At 40.2% G+C, this 18,713-nt stretch overlaps 1 protein-coding gene across 1 annotated transcript; it reads right to left on the reverse strand.

Moving 5' to 3' along the window:
• Positions 1-925: 925 nt before the first annotated feature.
• tnfsf12 (TNF superfamily member 12) lies at positions 926-17,659 on the reverse strand. The gene is made up of 6 exons (XM_061912632.1): positions 17,208-17,659; positions 10,969-11,050; positions 3,074-3,130; positions 2,971-2,994; positions 2,766-2,893; positions 926-2,359 (listed from the first exon to the last, which is right to left on the reverse strand). Exons 1-6 carry the CDS (start codon positions 17,379-17,381, stop codon positions 2,084-2,086), a joined length of 741 nt encoding a protein of 246 aa, XP_061768616.1. The 5' UTR covers positions 17,382-17,659; the 3' UTR covers positions 926-2,083.
• Positions 17,660-18,713: the final 1,054 nt, after the last annotated feature.

Consider the following 18,713-nt stretch of genomic DNA (forward strand, 5'->3'; position numbering starts at 1 on the left):
AGTCTGTCGCCCCTGCAACCTGAACCCGGATAAGCAAAAGAAAATGGATAATAAAGTTGTTCACATTCAAGCTAATTAAGCAGGAACATGATCCTCAGTGATAAAGTTACATAAAAGTCTGTCTTCAAGGTTCCTGGAGGAACTTTCTGGAGTAGACATTAGGCTCCTAAAGCTCCACTTGACAAAGAATAAACTATAGACTATAGACATTAATGGCCCGTCGCTGTCGTTTTTATGCCTCAAAGATGAAGTTGTAGAAAGTTCACCAAAGCGCCCGCGATCATTTGATTTGATGTTTTCCAGGGGCAATAAAAGGAAGGTTGTGGAAAAGAAGCAAGAGCGCTTGTCTGGCCTTTTAAAAGGACGAGAGGAATAAATTGGAAAAAGGTTTTTTTTTTTTTTTTTTCTTAAGCTTTTTTTTTTTTTTTGCTCCCCCGAACCTCCAAATTCACATTCTTCAGTATTTTGTTTTGAAAAGCTTTCGTCACGCTTTCGGACAAGAGTGTTTAATTTTTGGCACCCAGCTTTTTTTTTTTTTTTTTTTTGCTCTTATCATTTTGTAAGAATACCATTGATACTTTTATGCATTCTGTCTAGATATGACAATCATTTGTTTAGTTAGCTCAGCATGTACTGACTACATTAAGGTTTAAGCATTTCGCACAAAGCGTATCAAAGCACCCCCATCATGCTTCAATTAACTGCAAATAAATAGTTGAAGTGCTCAAATGTGCTGATCAAACAGTTTTTTCAAAAACAGAACTCTTTATATGACACCAAAGACAAACATCTTTTCAAGTTGTTTTTTTAAGTATGTGTGTTGTATAAACTTTGGTCGTTATAAAAATAGGAATTAGAGCCAGAAAGTGTGTATGTGTCAATGTTTTTGTGCTGTGTGATTAGCTTGAGGAATCGAAAATACTGCTTGTGTGTGTGTGTGTGTGTGTGTGTGTGTGTGTGTGTGTGTGTGTGTGTGTGTGTGTGTGTGTGTGTGTGTGTGTGTGTGTGTGTGTGTGTGTGTGTGTGTGTGTGTGTGTGTGTGTGTGTGTGTGTGTGTGAGATGCAGAATGTCTGATGAGGCAATCAAAGTGTGCCGTGTTCTGTTCCATTGGACGCTGGTTCTTCAGCGCACTCGGTCTGCTGCAGTAAAGTGCTGAACGCCACAAACCACAAAACTACTTATAAACAAGAGTGGGAGTTCACAAAACCACAGCTCGAAATAACATTTGTTTTGTGCAAGAAAGAAGACACAATATTACACAAGACGTGCCACTTCATTAGATGTTTGCGTTGTAAATGCCATGCTGCTTTTACGTGCTGGCACATTTTGACGTTTGAAAGTGCAGAATGTTGACTCTTTGTTAGCATGGAGAGGATACAAGCCTGCTGTGTCACTACATGCTAATGCTGGCAAGCCCACAACGCCGAAGGCACTGGAATGCATGCCTTTTTTGGTAATTTCTACAAGCTTGGACATGCAGATTGCACTTTGACATTTCTAAATTCATTATTTTGATTGATTTTGTTCATATTATTCCGGCCCAGGGTAGTGCATACACATCCTCAGTGTGGCCAATTCATGCTAAATATATTGATTAGGCTTCATAAGGCTAAAAGTGGTATTGGTCGATGGTCCTTGATGTTTTTTTTCTGCGGGTCCTCACACTCATGCTGGTATTGGTTAAATACGACAAATAGTAGCAAATACAAAAAAGACATGTTCTTGTCATGTTTGAAGGTGCAAGCACAGCTCGTCTGTTGGCTGAATGAAGAAGAATTTACGACAGGATACGGCGAAGATAGAAATCCCAGGAAGATTAGCTTCCATCCGGTCTGTGTCCCTCGGCCGGAGCGCTCGCTTCCAGTCCAGCGTCTGTGCGCGGCCTTTCCAAAACACCAGCGCTTTTTCCAGAGTCCACAACAACTTCCACAAATGTCAGGTTTGTCTTTCAAATGAGCGTCTTCGGGAAGGGGTGGCGGGAGGATGCCACGCCGCAACCGCCGTGGCACCGGGAGTTTTTCCTCTGGGGGTTAGAGGGGTGGGAACAAACGATCGTCCCCGCGCACTGGCAACCGTCTCGTCTCAGTTGACTTTGAAGATGCTGAAGACGTGAGGCGAGGCCGAGGGGTTGCCCACCGTGTGCAGGCGGAACGACGGGCCCGTCATGGCGTGCAACTCCGTGCCCTTGTCCAGACGCAGCAGGCCCGACACCTGGCACGGCTTCAGGAAGTGGGAGGGGTGCGGCCCGGCCGAGGGGGTGGTCCCGTAGCCTTCCATGCACTGCAGCTTCTGAGGCCTCCCGCCACTGGTCACCACGTCCAGCTTGACGTACTGAGACTCCTGCTCGTTGAAGAGAACCTGAACACACCGGAACACAAGGTCTCCACCTGGATACTTAGGCCCCTCCCCATTTTGCCCACCACTAAAACTACCTCTGCCCAACAAAGGTTTTAAACTGCATCCCACTGAGAGCTGTTTCTAATATTCCCATCGACGACTGCAAGCTTTGAGTATGACTCAAGCGGCATTATTACCTCTGCCAAACACGAAGAGTTTTAATGTGTCGTTTTGATGGCCGTTTGTTTGTTTGCCAGTCTGTTTGTCGGCAGGATTTCGCAAAAACATCTGAGGTCACTTCGACTGATCGCTCAGATTTTGATTCGGATTTGGCAATGAAGAAATGTTGACTTACAGGAGACTGATTGAAATCCCGAAAAAAAGCAATGATGCGATAAAGGAAAAAAAGTGTGTGTGTTGGGCATACCTGACAGAAGAGGAAGTAGACGCCTGCTTTCTCCACAATAAAGGTGCCCTCCTCCTTGTTGTACCTCACTGCTTTGCTCATATTCAGCACCCGCTCCTCCCAGCCTTTAATCACGCCTCCTTCGCCCACTGACGCCACAGAGACCACAAATGTGACACGGAGGCGGCGGCACGCGTCTGGAGACTCTAAAAGTGCGACATCTTACCTTGCTGAGAGGACACTCTGGTGACTGTCAGGGAGCAAAGGAGAAGTCAGTTGAAAGAGCTTTTCTGCAGATGCTAACGTGACACATCTGCCAGGACACTTACTCTCGAAATGAGACGCCGCTTTCTTCCCGTTTCCATTCTTCCCGCGTAGCGTCCCCCCTTCAGGCAGGCAGCAAGACAGAAGTTTGAGAAAGAAAGAAAACACGCCTGTGGTCCACATCTGTATCTGTCTAATAACACTGTACTCATTTGCTGCCTTAACACACGCAGCAGACTTCCTTTCACGTGCCTGTGTGTGTGTGTGTGTGTGTGTGTGTGTGTGTGTGTGAGTGTGTGTGTGTGTGTGTGTGTGTGTGTGTGCGTGTGTGTGTTAATCTTAGTGCCAGCTGCTCGCCATTCCAAAAGATGGAGTGAAGCAGACAAAAGCATCTAATGTAAACTGAAGGCTAAAGAAGAGAGATGAGGTGGCAGACAGCAGCTCTGTAACGAGTCCAAGATGTTAAATTAGGATGTCGCTGACTTAAGGCCACAACGCTGAGGCTGAAAGACCCAATGGAAACCGTTTGTCGGACCCACTCACGTCAACAACCCGCTTAGGTCGACCATCTCATCAAGTGGCCGCTTGAGTCGACACACACGATTGACCGCTTTTGTCGATCATTTTTATGTAATTGCTGTCTAGTTGCAATCAAAACGTCCACACTGGGATTTCCTGTTAAGTGCAAAAAAAGTTTGACAAATAAAAGCAATATTAACTTGCATTGTACTAGCACGTCTAAAAAAAAAATCACCAAATATTTTTTTCTAGATTGTTAGCCCCCAGAAGACAGATTAGTCCATGAAGGAAAGCTGTATTGTTATTTTAATTAAGACAAAAAAATTACTGTAGCTGCCGTCATTATCTTTGATAAAATATGAACAAATGTTGGAAAACCTTTTCTTTATGTCTCTGGTCAATGTCCATCCATCCATTTTCTACCGCTTGTTCCCTTTTTGGGGTTGCGGGGGGCACTGGCGCCTATCTCAGCTAAAATCGCGTGGAAGGCGGGGTACACCCTGGATAAGTCGCCACCTCATCGCAGTCTGGTCAATGTCTCTCGTTTAAATTAACTAGTTTTGGTTGCAATGTATTTGGAAAGTATTCACAGCACTTCACTTTTTCCACATTTTGTTATGTTACAGCCTTATCCCAAAATGGATTGAATGTGTTTTTGTCCTCCAAATTCTACATACAAAATGTCAGGTTCGTCCCTGACAGTTTGGTTATATTTGAGTTTTTTCCTCTGGATTTGTCTTTGTTTAGTCTGTGTGTGTAGTATTTCCTGTCAGTGCTCTTATTTGGTCAGTTTCCTGTGTATCTCCCTGAGCGCTGTTTGCCCTCAGCTGTGGCTGATTGGCACCTGGCCACACCTGGTGTCAATCAACCCGCTCCTATTTTAACCTGTTGTTGCTACCTGTCGTGTCGTGTCAATGCAGCATTGTGGTAAGCTATATTTGGTAGCTGTTTGTAGCTTACTGTCTTTTGTTCCTTGCTTCCAGTTTTGTTTGTTCATAGCCAAGTTTGTTATCCGCCTCATGCGCGCTTATTGTTAGTACCCTTCTGTTTGTTCTTGTTCTAGTATTTTAATTAAGTCATGTTTTCTCACTCAATGCCTGTCTCCTTCTCTGCATCTTGGGGTTCGTCAACAACAAACTCTGACACAAAACCCCATTACAACAATGTGAAAATATTTTTTTTTTAATTTGCAAAATTTATGAAAAAAAATACAAATAAAATACTTGTACACCAAAGTATTCACGTCCATTGCTCAATACATTTTTCGATGCACCTTTTGGCAGCAATTACAGCCTTAAGTGTTTTTGAATATGATGCCACAAGTTTGGCACACCTATCTTTGGGCAGTTTTGCCCATTACTCTTTTTAGAACCTCTCAAGCTTCATCAGTTTGAATGGGAAGTGTTGGTATTCATCCAGGATGTCTCTTTACATTGCTGCATTCGTAATTCCCTCCATCCAGACTTGTCCCTGAGTTCCTGCCGCTGAAAGCCATCCCTACACCATCATGCTTCACTGTAGGGATGGTATTGGCCCGTTGATGAGCGGTGCCTGGTTTCCACCAAACATGACTGCCATTCACGCCAAATAATTCAATCTTTGTCTCATCAGACCAGAGATGTTTGTTTCTCACAGTCTGAGAGTCTTTCAGGTGCATTTTGGCAAACTTTTTACTTAGGAATGTTGTCTGTCTGGCCACTATAACATACAGAACTGATTGGTGGATTACTGTAGAGATGTTTGTCTTTCTGGAAGGTTCTCCTCTCTCCACAGAGGAATGCTGTAGCTCTGACAGAGTGACCATTGGGTTCTTGGTCACTTCCCTGATTATAGACTAAGATGAATGCAGCAATGTACAGAGATATACTGGATGAAAACCAACACTTCCCATCCAACCCGATGGAGCTTTGGAGGTGCTGCAAAGAAGAGCAATGTGTGTACAATTATAAGGAAAGAAGTAAAGTTAAAGTTAAAGTACCAATGATTGTCACACACACATTAGGTGTGGCGAAATTATTCTCTGTGTTTGACCCATCACCCTTGATCACCCCCTGGGAGGTGAGGGGAGCAAAGTAGATTTTTTTCATTTTGGAATAAGGTTGTAACAACAAAATGCGGAAAAAGTGAAGGGCTGCAAGCTAACATTTATTTTAATAGTTGATTAGTCATTGACTATCTTAACGATAAGTCGACTGGTCGGATGTTAAAATGTACACCTATCTAATGGCTCTAACTTTTCAACTTCTAAATGCTTATTTTAAGCATGTGCTTACTAACAACAAATATGCCTATTTCCTTCATAAATATCTATAGTGTAACTGTGCTGCTCAGTCAGCTGTTGCAACAATTAAAATGACTAATAAAATGTCCATAAAAAATAAAAAAAGCAAAGCGCTAAAAAACTAACCATGTTTATGTATTAAACATTTTTTTTTAAATATAGCAGCAATGAAAACACAACACAAAGTCTAACTTCCTCAAAAGTAAAATTATTTGTTGATGTTTAAAAAGTTGTGCACTGGTATATTGACTATTGATTAACTATTGGTAGTTTTATCACACTAAAAGACTCAATGTGTAGAATTATATCTTTGATTGATTATTAAAATGTTGGCTATTTAGTAGATTGTATGTTTAATCTTATGTTTCCTGTGTGTGTACGTGCGTGCGCGTGTGTGTGTGTGTGTTTCTGTGCGTGTACGGTTTGCATTTCTTATTGTGTCTTATTTTTATGGAATTGCAAATTGACACTGCTTTCAAGTATTTGAATTGATGTTGACAAAGTTTAGCTGGTTGACTTTGGCTAAAATGATAGTTAAAAGTTATTTTTCACACAACCTCGTCTCGTCTGATGTATTGCCATAAAAACAAGGTCCACTTTGCAGAATGAGCAAGGTATTGTTTTTATTAAGAATAGGAGGAAATATCCTCACACTTTGCATGTTAACACTGGCGATTTTGTACGAGTGAAGACGTTGCGATGGTTTAAAATTTTGACTAATAGTTGCAGCCTTAATGCACTGTACTGTATGTTAAAAACCTCTTATGTCGACAACCGCTTATGCAGATGTGAGTCAGCCAGTCTGAGAGGTGTCGACACACACTGGTTTCACTATACCAAAACACATCACTTTTAATGCAAAGCCTGGGCATCAATACTGTGTTTCTTCGATCGATAAACCGTCAATATTAATGAAAGATATTTGATTGATGCAACTGTTGACGAAACATTAACTTTAGCATGTGTAATGTACAGCCATGTCCACACAAACGTGGATATTTGAAAACAGGCATATTTTCAGAAAAACTGATCATCGGTGTTTGTATAGAGCAGGGGTCACCAACGCTGTGCCCGCGGACACCAGGTAGCCCGTAAGGACCAGATAAGTCGCCCGTTGGCCTGTTCTAAAAATAGCTCAAATAGCAGCACTTACCAGTGAGCTGCCTCTATTTTATACATTTCATTTATTTACTAGCAATCTGGTCTCGCTGTGCTGGACATTTTTAATTCTAAGAGAGACAAAAATCAAATAGAATTTGAAAATCCAAGAAAATATTTTGAAGACTTGGTCTTCACTTGTTTGAATAAATTATTATTTTTTTTTTTACTTTGCTTCTTATAACTTTCAGAAAGAAATTTTTAGAGAAGAAATACAACCTTAAAAATGATTTTAGGATTTTTAAACACATATACCTTTTTATCTTTTAAATTCCTTCCTCTTCTTTCCTGACAATTTAAATCAATATTCAAGTAAATTAATTTTTTTATTGTAAAGAATAATAAATACATTTTAATTTAATTCTTCATTTTCGCTGCTATATTTTTGACAAATAAAATTTGTGAAATATTTCTTCAAACTTATTATGATTAAAATTCAAAAAAATTATTCTGGCAAATCTAAAAAATCTGTATAATCAAATTTAAATCTTATTTCAAAGTCTTTTGAATTTCTTTTAAAATTTTTGTTCTGGAAAATCTAGAACAAATAAGCATTTGTCTTTGTTAGAAATATAGCTTGGTCCAATTTGTTATATATTCTAACAAAGTGCAGATTGGATTTTAACCTATTTAAAACATGTCATCAACATTCTAAAATAATCTTAATCAGGAAAAATTATTAATGATGTTCAATAAATTCTTGTTTTGTTTTTTTTTTCAAAAAGATTCGAATTAGCTATTTTTTCTCTTCATTTTTTTCGGTTGAATTTCGAATTTTTAAGAGTCGAAATTGAAGATAAACTATGTTTCAAAATGTAATTTTCATTTTTTTCCTGTTTTCTCCTCTTTTAAACCGTTCAATTAAGTGTTTTTTTCATTATTTATTCTCTACAAAAAACCTTCCATAAAAGGAAAAAAAATGTACGACGTAATGACAGACAGCAATACCCATTGTTTATATATATATATATATATATATATATATATATATATATATATATATATATATATATATATATATATATTTATTAAAGGTAAATTGAGAAAATTGGCTATTTCTGGAAATGTATTTAAGTGTGTATCAAACTGGTAGCCCTTCGCATTAATCAGTACCCAAGAAGTAGCTCTTGGTTTGAAAAAGGTTGGTGACCCCTGGTATAGAGACAATAAAACTGAGGTTTTTGGCTCATGTTATTAGAAATATATATGTCATTACCTTGTGCATTCAGACCTTATTAACCAACACTGAGTCATAAATCTTTTGGCTTACAATATGACTAGTAGCAACAACAACAAAAAACATTTTTGGGTCTGTGTAAAAGAGCGCTGATTTTAAAGTATACTCTACATTAAAACATCACTAATAGGTCTCACTAAAGTCAGTGTTTTAATTATTATTATTTTTTTTGATTAAATATACAGTGGCACCTTAAATTATGAGTATTGTATATAAATATGCAAACTGTCTCTTGGCTTTTTGTTATGCTTTAAGTTTCAAGCATAATTTGAGTAACGGGCATCCCGCCGCCTGTTGCAGTTGTATTTGCACACAGCCCAGAGCCAGAGATCGACACAATCCACCGGCACTGAGGAAGTTAGTGGGAAGGAGAAGAAGCAGACGACCAAATTAGAGAAACAAACCATTAAAAATATGTCGGTTAGCCGACCGGGTGAGTCAGCACGACCGCAGCACCGTCAGTACGCATCACAAGACGCTGCAGCCACAAACTATGGACATTTATCCATGAAAATATGGAGAAGCTGCCAATGCTGTGTTTGATGTGTTTCAGTTTGTACTGTCTAGAAGTGACTCAACAAAATGGGATCTATCAAGCGTTGCTTTTGGTACATAAACACGGCTCCCGTCCTGTCCGCCAGTCATCAAAAGTATCCTTGTGCAACACAACCAACAATAACAGTTTCTATTTGTTAGATAATGGAGATGCAGTCTGTAAAAGAAACTTACAAAAGTCAGCTCTTGCTGTACATTATTTTTACATTATTTCATAAAACTACTGTAGTTGTTTGTAGTACATTCTGTTGTATTGATTTATGTAAACGTTTGTTTTTCCTTTTATAAGGCATGCTGCATGTTAAAATTGTGGTATTTTGTGAGGGCCAATTTAACTAAATTAATTCATTTATTTCATTGGGTGCGGCTGATTTGAGACATTTGAGCTCAGTCGTGGCGCGAATTGAGTTCGTAAGTTGAGGTACCACTGTACAGTATGTAAATAAACATTTTCTAAATTTTTTTAACAAATTGATTATGGATGGATGGATGATTAATTCTAATGTATTGGCGTCTATGTTATTTTTAATATTTAAATGCTTTTAAATGACTCACAAGTATTTTTTTATTATTAATTAAATTTATCTTTTTGTATAGCGTATATGTAGGGATGGCGTGGCGCAGTGGGAGTGTGGCCGTGCGCAACCCGAGGGTCACTGGTTCAAATCCCACCTAAAACCAACCTCGTCACGTCCGTTGTGTCCTGAGCAAGACACTTCACCCTTGCTCCTGATGGGCGCCTTGCATGGCAGCTCCCTCCATCAGTGTGTGAATGTGTGTGTGAATGGGTAAATGTGGAAGTCGTGTCAAAAGCGCTTTGAGTACCTTGAAGGTAGAAAAGCGCTATACAAGTACAACCCATTTATCATGTATCATTTATGTGTACGTTGAGGTATCACTACAATATAGAAATTAACCTTTTTTTTTTAATTACATGAATTTCAAAATATCGGCATTTATTTTATTAATGTATCTTAATTTTCAATTAATAAAGATTTGTTTGTATCACATATATTATGTGTATATTATAGTATTCAGGGACAGATCAGTGAAAAAATCTGTTCAAGTGGCCTTAAAGTCTACATGCAAAAAATTGCACGTTAGCATGTAGCATCAACATAGCTTGTTTGTGTTCGCTACATTGGCTTCAGGTCAGTTAATCCTGACTGCTACTTTTAGTCACAAACTGTGAATTTAGAGTCAATGAGATGAAAAAAGTTTTATTCCTTGAAATTATTAGCTATTAATGTAGATATTTCCATAATTATTTTTTGTATCCGTACAAAATTTTAAATATATATTTTTATAGTAAACTTAAATATTACAGTTGTTAAAAGAGTGCTGTAGCTGTAAATTCATCAAAAGGCGCTGCATCACAATTCAGTTCACTCAACATTTTCCAGCAGGAAGATGCTTTGACGAGGTTGATGTTGTTTAACTTCAAGTTTTCTAAGTTCATACTGTATACTGAATGGCTGTACCTGTTTATTCATGTGTAAAACTGAATTTAAAATATGTTAACTTTGATAGACATTATTTATATGGTGAAGTTGGTAGAGTGGCTGTGCCAGCAATCTGAGGGTTGCTGGTTCAATCCTCACCTTCTACCATCCTAGTCACGTCCGTTGTGTCCTTGGGCAAGCCACTTCACCCTTGCTCCTGATGGGACCTAGTGAGCGCATTGCATGGCAGCTCCCGCCATCAGTGTGTGAATGTGTTTGTGAATGGGCTAATGTGGAAATACTGTCAAAGCGCTTTGGGCTCCTTAAAAAGGGGTTGTAAAGCGCTATACAAGTACAACCCATTTACCATTAATTTTTTTAACTTTTCATGTACACTGTACGTCCATTATTTACAACTTTTTGGCCAACGTAACCCTCGCAGTTGTCGGTAATCTACTGTGTTCCAGCAGAGATGGCTAAGTCATTTAAGTAAATGAAGGCTTACTCTCGGACAGAAGTGCAATAATCTATAATCACACCAATGATAGGTCATCAAAAATGTCTGCTTTTCACAACAAATCATTGGTGCAACAAAAAAAAGTCAGCCTGATGGCCCCAAAGCATGCAACAAGAACGCCGTTCTGAGCCAGATGGCTTTCTGGGCTCTGGTCAGACGTGTAATTTCTACCACAGCCATGCAGCTGCCTACTTCTTCCTGTGGCAACTTTTAGCTGTGGCTGTGTGCGTGTGTGCGTTTGTGTGCGTTACCATCTCTCTTGACTCTCTGTCCAACCAGCAGCTCTCTCTTCTCCAGAATGAGCTGCACAATGGCCTTCCTCTGCCTGTTGACCTGTTCAGACACAAGAAGGTCGTGCTCATGGTTGTTTAATGCTTCTTCTTGCAGGCCAACAAAATAAAGTTTTACATGCTTGACGGGGGGCGGGAGTGTGTGTGTGTGTGCATGTTTAAACGGGCCGCTACTGTGGAGAAAGAGAAGGGCTCTTGGCTCTCCAGACGCTCACTGGCTGCCTCTCATCAGGAGTTGGCGCTACGGTGGACACTACGGGAAATGTTCCAGCGGCAACACTCTACTTGTCCAAGTGTGTGCGTGTGTGTGTGTGTGTGTGTGTGTGTGTGTGTGTGTGTGTGTGTGTGTGTGTGTGTGTGTGTGTGTGCGTGGGCTACGACATGATGCAGTCTTTACCTCCACTTTTACTCTAATTGCAAGCGGAATCCACAAGAATGAGGAAGTGCCAAAGAAAAAAGTGTTCCTGCATCACAGCATATCATAGCAGACACCAGATACTATGCAAATCTAACTTCCAACCCCTTAAATCACTATTTCTTAAACAAAAGTACCACCTCAGAAAACACATTGGCTCTCCAAGTGCCACCATAATGACCAACATTAAAATACAGTAGCGCAGTCGGCCTGAATATTCGTTAAAAACAAGGAAAAGGTTTTATTTGACAAGAATATTTAATAGTTTTGCCCACTGCAACATTACAAAGAGTTTGAACAGTAACATTGTGTTTGAATATTTGAATAATTATTTGGCGTACCACTAGCTGGAGCCCAATAGTTTAGGAAACACTTCCCTAAATGATTGGACCCTTTTTAAGTTGTAGTACCTCAACTATTTCCCACTTTAGCTTGACATATGACTGTTTTGTTGACAGACAACAACAAAGCAGTATTGACAGCTACGTATGTCTTCCAATTTTTTACTGCCTCAAACTTCTAACATTGTGTAATTTAAATATCTTAATAACACTCACCAAACATTCGTATTTGACTGAAGTGCTCTTCTTTTTCAGCCATCCTCTGCAGAAGCATTGAAAAATAACACACTGGCCATTCTGACTTCTTTCACGCACCACTTGAAGATGTGCATGCAAGCACTCAGCTGTGGTACAAACCACACACTTACACACTTGCACACTTCAATAAGTATACTGTGTACACTGTATGCTTAGTTCCTTTAGTTTTAAACACTGTCCCAAATCCATGACCGTGTTTGTGCACTCATTGTTTTGAATGCATACTTTTCCCGAACACACGTATTTGCTCAAAGTAAGCCTGTTTCTCAGTTAAAACACTTCCTTCAGTACACTTCCATATGTATACTATTTTCACTGCGTATGTTTCCATGCACTAAATTAATCCAATTTCTCAAATATTTTGGTTCTAAATAAGCCCCCTACAGCCCATGGAAACACCTTAATCCAATCGTGTTCGGTTTTTGAATTGTCGGACTAACACAACTGTATTATGCTATTGGAAAGCAGATCTCTAGTGGGGGTGTGTGGGTCCGGAGAGGACTCTTCAGATCTCGCATAGTCACAACACGCGGAATACAACCCGGAAGTAGATACCATTCAATAAAAACGTAGCAACAATTGTAATGAAGAGGAGACTGTTTGTTTATTTGCTTCACAAATTAAAGGCCTACTGAAATGAGATTTTCTTATTCAAACAGGGATAGCAGGTCCATTCTATGTGTCATACTTGATCATTTCGCGATATTGCCATATTTTTGCTGAAAGGATTCAGTAGAGAACATCGACGATAAAGTTCGCATATTTCGCTGCTAAGAGAAATGCCCTGCCTCTACTGGAAGTCGCAGACGATGACGTCACATGTTTGATGGCTCCTCACATCCTCACATTGTTTTTAATGGGAGCCTCCAACAAAAAGAGCTATTTGAACCGAGAAAACGTCAATTTCCCCTTTAATTTGAGCGAGGATGAAAGATTTGTGTTTGAGGATATTGATAGCGACAGACTAGAAAAAAAAAAAAGTAAAAAAAAAAAAAAACGTGATTGCATTGGGACGGATTCCGATGTTTTTAGACACATTTACGAGGATAATTCTGGGAAATCCCTTATCTTTCTATTGTGTTGCTAGTGTTTTAGTGAGTTTAATAGTACCTGATAGTCGAAAGGGTGTCTTGACGCGCAGGGCCTCAGGGGAATCAACGGCAGCTATGAACGGCACAAGCTCAGCTTTTCTCCGGTAAGAACTGACTTTTTAACCACAATTTTCTCACCGAAACCTCATGGTTGACATGTGGTCGGGATCCATGTTGGTTTGACCGCGCTCTGATCCAAAGGAAAGTTTCACCTCCAGGAATTTTAAACAAGGAATCACCGTGTGTTTGTTTGGCTAAAGGCTAAAGCTTCCCAACTCCATCTTTCCACTGTGACTTCTCCAATATTAATTGAAAAAAATTGCAAAAGATTCAGCAACACAGATGTCCAAAAAACTGTATAATTATGCCGTTAAAGCAGACGACTTTTAGCTGTGTGTGTGCGCAGCGCTCATACTTCCTAAAAACCTGTGACGTCTTGCGTACACGTCGTCATTACACAACGTTTTGAAGACGAAACTCTCGGGAAATTTAAAATTGTAATTTAGTAAACTAAAAAGGTTGTATTGGCATGTGTTGCAATGTTAATATTTCATCATTGATTTATAAACTATCAGACTGCGTGGTGGGTAGTAGTGGGTTTCAGTAGGCCTTTAAAAGAACAAAACAGTTTGAAGAGTATAAATGGTAGAAAAAAAATAGACTGATTTATCCAAGAAGGCAGCTATGGAAAATAGAATGCCGGCTTCATTCGGACTCCCGAACAAAATACGAATGAAATAAAAGATAATGAAACACATATATTAAAGGCCAATAATAAAGCAAACCAAACCTCTTCAAGCTGCTTGTGCACTCCAAATTGATGAACAATAAAGGGAATAAGCGGTAGAAAATGGATGGATGGATAAGTCTGTATTCCTCACAACTGGCAAGATAGTATAGAGCAGGGGTCAGGAACCTTTTTGGCTGTGAGAGCCATGAAAGCCAAATATTTTAAAATGTATTTCCATGTGAGCCATAAAATATTTTTTTAACACTGAAAACAACTAAATGCGTGCCTTTTTATGTAAGACCAACATTTTTGAGTATGATAAGTCTTATTCTTTTTAATAACATTGTTATTCTGAAGCTAACCCATAATAAATGAAATACTTCTTACCATTAATGGGACTTCTTGAAAATGTGTGGTAGAAACGGATGGATGGATTAAAATGAATGAGAATGTTTTATATTTTAGAACGTTATTTTTATGCTGTGATTACCAGCGGAATTATTCAGGACTTATCGTGTTAAGCAATGTAGGCTAAGGTTTATCTGAGAGCCAGATGCAGTCATTAAAAGAGCCACATCTGGCTCGGGAGCCATAGGTTCCCTACCCCTGCTCTAGAACAATAGCAATCTTCATCTCAACAGTATCAATTCAGGGCACAAACTGTCTTTTCCTATGTATTTAAAACTCCTTCCATCAATCCACATAGCCTTTTGAATGAGCACCGAGACGTTCGAAAGTTTTGTTTTATTGATTCTTGGTCCAAAAAATATTTTTGAAATAACTATTTCGCCAGTCTGTCTTTGTTTCGGACTTGCATCCGCCCCATTAAAAGGTAGTATCGTCATGTTCATAGCACAATCCAAGAACATTTCTTGATGCTTTTTGCTATTCAACATCAGAATAGCCATTTTGAGACATAATATTTGTAATATGTGCCAATATTACAGCGGACATCACAACAAAGCTAGGCTGTTAACTTGTTAAGAGCCACAGACGCCAAGTGTGACATCATAGGTCAACCGGAAAAGCAATATTATTATCCGTGCTAATAGGAAATAAGTGCCCCCCAGTGTACGGGAGGCACATGACGTAAGACCAATTGTCTTATTACAGAAAGTGCATTTAGACTTCACACAAAGGTGTGAAAATACAAAAAGAACAACTATTTGAGAAATCAGACTAATGTAGTGCATGGAAACATAGTAAATGTCTACCTAGCTACCGAGGGTGTGATTTTATTGGAGATACATTACTGGCCGGAAATTACGCAGTAGTTATTGGCTTCTTTTCTACTTTTTTAATTGTGATTTTGAACCAGTTGAATTAGCCCCTCCCCTTCCACTTCATAGCCAATGAGTGAAGGTGTAAGTGTCTATCAGCGTTGCCAGACGTCTGATTATTTGACTATCAATAAACCCCGAAAATCCCATAAACTAAGATGATTTGACCCTTTCAAACACAAATGTCCAGCCCGCACGGCACCAGATGTTGTGCATTATCTTACGTGCCTCTTTACAGCCATGTGGGGGCGCCGTTCCGCCAGCGACGCCTTCTTTTTTCATCAGTACTGCAATGTAAATACAGTCAGGGGCGCCGTTAGGGATTTTGGGCCCCGTGAAAAGAATCTTTACAGGGCCCCTATATCTTTACAGGACCCCTCTGTATTATAATTTCATCATCATTAGGGGCCTCTCTGGGGCCCCCTCCATCGTGGGCCCCAAGAATCCGTCTCCTTTACCCCCCCTTTTTGGCACCCCCGAATACAGTATTTCAGAATTTCCAGTACCAGCATCTTAATAAATGCTTGAAAGACAAACCTCCAGTTAAGAAATATTATAAAGTATGCATAACCCTTGTGTTTGGTGTGAGGTAACGATGATAAACACTATTGAGGGCCACATCGCTATAATGGCTGCCGCATGTAACAGCAAATATAGATTGGATTTTCAATGTATTGACAACGCTTTTTTTTTTTACGTACAACATGATAACTTGCTTTGAACTCATGAGCAGATATGCATATTATTTTGACAATTTTTGGGAATATAAGTCAAGATAATGCTTTTTGCATGATCCGATAGTATTAAAATGTAAAAGACATGAAACTGTATGCAGTACATGTAAGTTTTCTGTCAAAAAAGTGAATACATGCAGTGACAAAGATCCATCCATCCATTTTCTACCGCTTACTCCATATGGGGTCACGGGGGGCGCTGGTGCCTATCTCAGCTACAATCGGGCGTAAGGCGGGTTACACCCTGGACAAGTCGCCACCTCATCGCAGCTGTGACAAAGATGAAGTGCTTTATGAATGCACATTATTTCCAGGCTTTGGCGTGCCACATAAAACAACATAGCGGGCCAGATTTGGCCCCCGGGCCTTGAGTTTGACATCTATTATATACACAGTATAATAATATCTTTAAAGTAGAATAAGTTATTTTTTTGGAGCAAGTGCTATTCAACAATTAGCTTGACACATACAGAAAGATACATAAATAAATATGATCAGGTTTTTAGTAATATTTCAATTAAGGGGATCCACAACCAGGGACGGCGTGGCGCAGTGGAAGAGTGGCCGTGCGCGAGGGTCCCTGGTTCAATCCCCACCTAGTACCAACCTCGTCACGTCCGTTCTTCCCCGAGCAAGACACTTCACCCTTGCTCCTGATGGGTTAGCGCCTTGCATGGCAGCTCCCTCCATCAGTGTGTGAATGTGTGTGTGAATGGGTAAATGTGGAAGTAGTGTCGAGTACCTTGAAGGTAGAAAAGTGCTATAAAAGTACAACCTATTTGTCATTTATAACCATTGGGGCCACAACCACTATGGGGGCCAAGTGATCAGAAAAGAGCTGACCACATTTAAATCAGTGTTTATTTTCACTGACATTTGGAGCTTTTTAGGGTTGAATTTGATCTAACTCTTGGAATATTAATGCCACCAAAATATATGCCATAAAATCCCTCAGAAAATGTAAATTCCATTGTAGAGTCTAACTGAACAAAGACTACTGGGATATTTTGACATATTTCACATTGTGCGTGCTTCTGTTTTATGCGCTCAAACAGTAAAAAGCGCGTGATTTGGGCCAGGAACCTAAAAGCTGGAAGACATTTGTTTGCAAAAATGTATTTGCGCAACACGGGTGTCTGTGACGTCACTGGCTGTCAAGTCCCGCGCATGCACGAGTGAGGGCTTCCCGGTATACAGAAGATAAAAACCATAACTAAAGTAAATACAAGATGAACGAGACATGGCAACCCACACTTTTTGACGGGTTGTGAAATGTGGCTCAAACAAAGACAAAAACAAAAAAACACGCATTTCTCGCCACCACACTTAGTAAGAAAGTGTTACTCCAAACCTGCTCCAGGCGGTCCTGGAGGATGTGGAAGGACTGGGACAGGTCCCGCGTCTGACGCCAGGTCCACGCCGTGAAGAGCGCGCTGCAGGCGGCCACGGAGAGAGCCAGCAGGGCCAGAGAAGCCCACAGAGCCCGCAGCCTGCGCCTCCTGTGCACGACGCGATGCATGCTCATGGTGCGCCGATCACCCCCGAGCGACTCCTCGGATCCATTCCAGCTCGTTAATGAAGACCAGCGCTGGCTAATTGGACGGACATGCTGCTGATGTCCTGCAGCAACTGTTGCATCCTTCAGTCTGCCGCCGTCCTCGTCCTGCTGGGGGCTGCACGACCGTAGAGGGGGGCCAGGGGGGCTCCAGCTGAGCTCTGATGCTCAGAGCCTTTCCTCCCCTCTTGTGTCTCTGCACTTTTTTCCCTTTCTTATTCTTCCCCCCCAATCAACTTTAAAAAAAAAAGGGAGAAGAAAAAAAATGCAGCGTCCAAAGTTGTGTCTGCAGTTCCTAAAGTGTCCACATGAGAGCAGCAGCGTGTAGAGTAAGACTGCTCACTCTTGACTTTTTCTGGACGCGCAAGTGCTGTTCAAAATGCTACAACAGGGGTCGGGAACCTTTTCGGCTGAGAGAGCCAAGAATCCAAATATTTTAAAATGTATTTCCGTAAGAGCCATATAATATTTTTTTCAACACTGAACACAACTAAAAGTGTGCATTTTTTAGTAAGACCAAGATTTCTAGAGTATAATAGGTCTATTATTCTTTATAATAACATTGTTATTCTGAAGCTAACGTGGAGGGGGCGTGGCCTGCGGGCCTGCAGCGAAGCGGGGTGTTGCCAGGACCGGCCTCAAAATCAGCGACAGGAGCGAAGATGTTCCCACCTGGGCCTTGTTATCTAATCACCTGTCGCTCTGTTTTTAAGCAGCAGCCAGGAGGAGAGACGGGTTTGAGATTGGAGCCAGAGTGCGAGAAAGAACGAAAGGGAAAAAGACAACTGCTGGAAAGCAACTGAGAGACTTGGTGGTCTGAAGAACCTCCAGGAGGGCAAGCCCTAAATTAAGCAATAATAATTAAATCACTTCTTACCCTTAATGCAACTTCTTGAACAAGTGTGGTACAAAAAAGGATGGATGGATTCAAATGCATGAGCATGTTTTATATTTTCAACATTATTTTTAACACTTTGATTACAATTGGAAATATTCATTACTTATTGTGTTAAGCAATGTCAGCTTAGATTTATCCGAGAGCCAGATGCAGTCATCAAGAGAGCCACATCTGGCTCGCGAGCCGTAGGTTCCCTACCCCTGTGCTACAAAGACGCAATTAAACAAGAAAACAAGAGCAAAAGTAAAATGAGCTAAAATCGTGATGAGAAAAATTGCTAATATGCTAATAATGTGTTTTAAACATACTTGGCCAATAAAGCTGTTAAAATTACACTACGCTTTGTCACCTTAAAATAGCTGATATGTAGACTGTATTTTCTCTAAAGGCCTACTGAAATGAGA

This window comes from Nerophis ophidion, linkage group LG10, assembly GCF_033978795.1.
Source record: "Nerophis ophidion isolate RoL-2023_Sa linkage group LG10, RoL_Noph_v1.0, whole genome shotgun sequence".
In the NCBI taxonomy this organism is placed as follows: domain Eukaryota; kingdom Metazoa; phylum Chordata; class Actinopteri; order Syngnathiformes; family Syngnathidae; genus Nerophis; species Nerophis ophidion.

Excerpts from the sequence above, each read along its gene's own strand:
- tnfsf12 (XM_061912632.1), bottom strand. The coding sequence starts at position 17,381 with ATGAGCATGCATCGCGTCGTGCACAGGAGGCGCAGGCTGCGGGCTCTG. Across the intron at positions 11,051-17,207 it reads TCCAGGACCGCCTGGAGCAG|GTCAACAGGCAGAGGAAGGC; the intron begins GTTTGGAGTAAC and ends GTGTCTGAACAG. Across the intron at positions 2,360-2,765 it reads TCTACTTCCTCTTCTGTCAG|GTTCTCTTCAACGAGCAGGA; the intron begins GTATGCCCAACA and ends CGGTGTGTTCAG.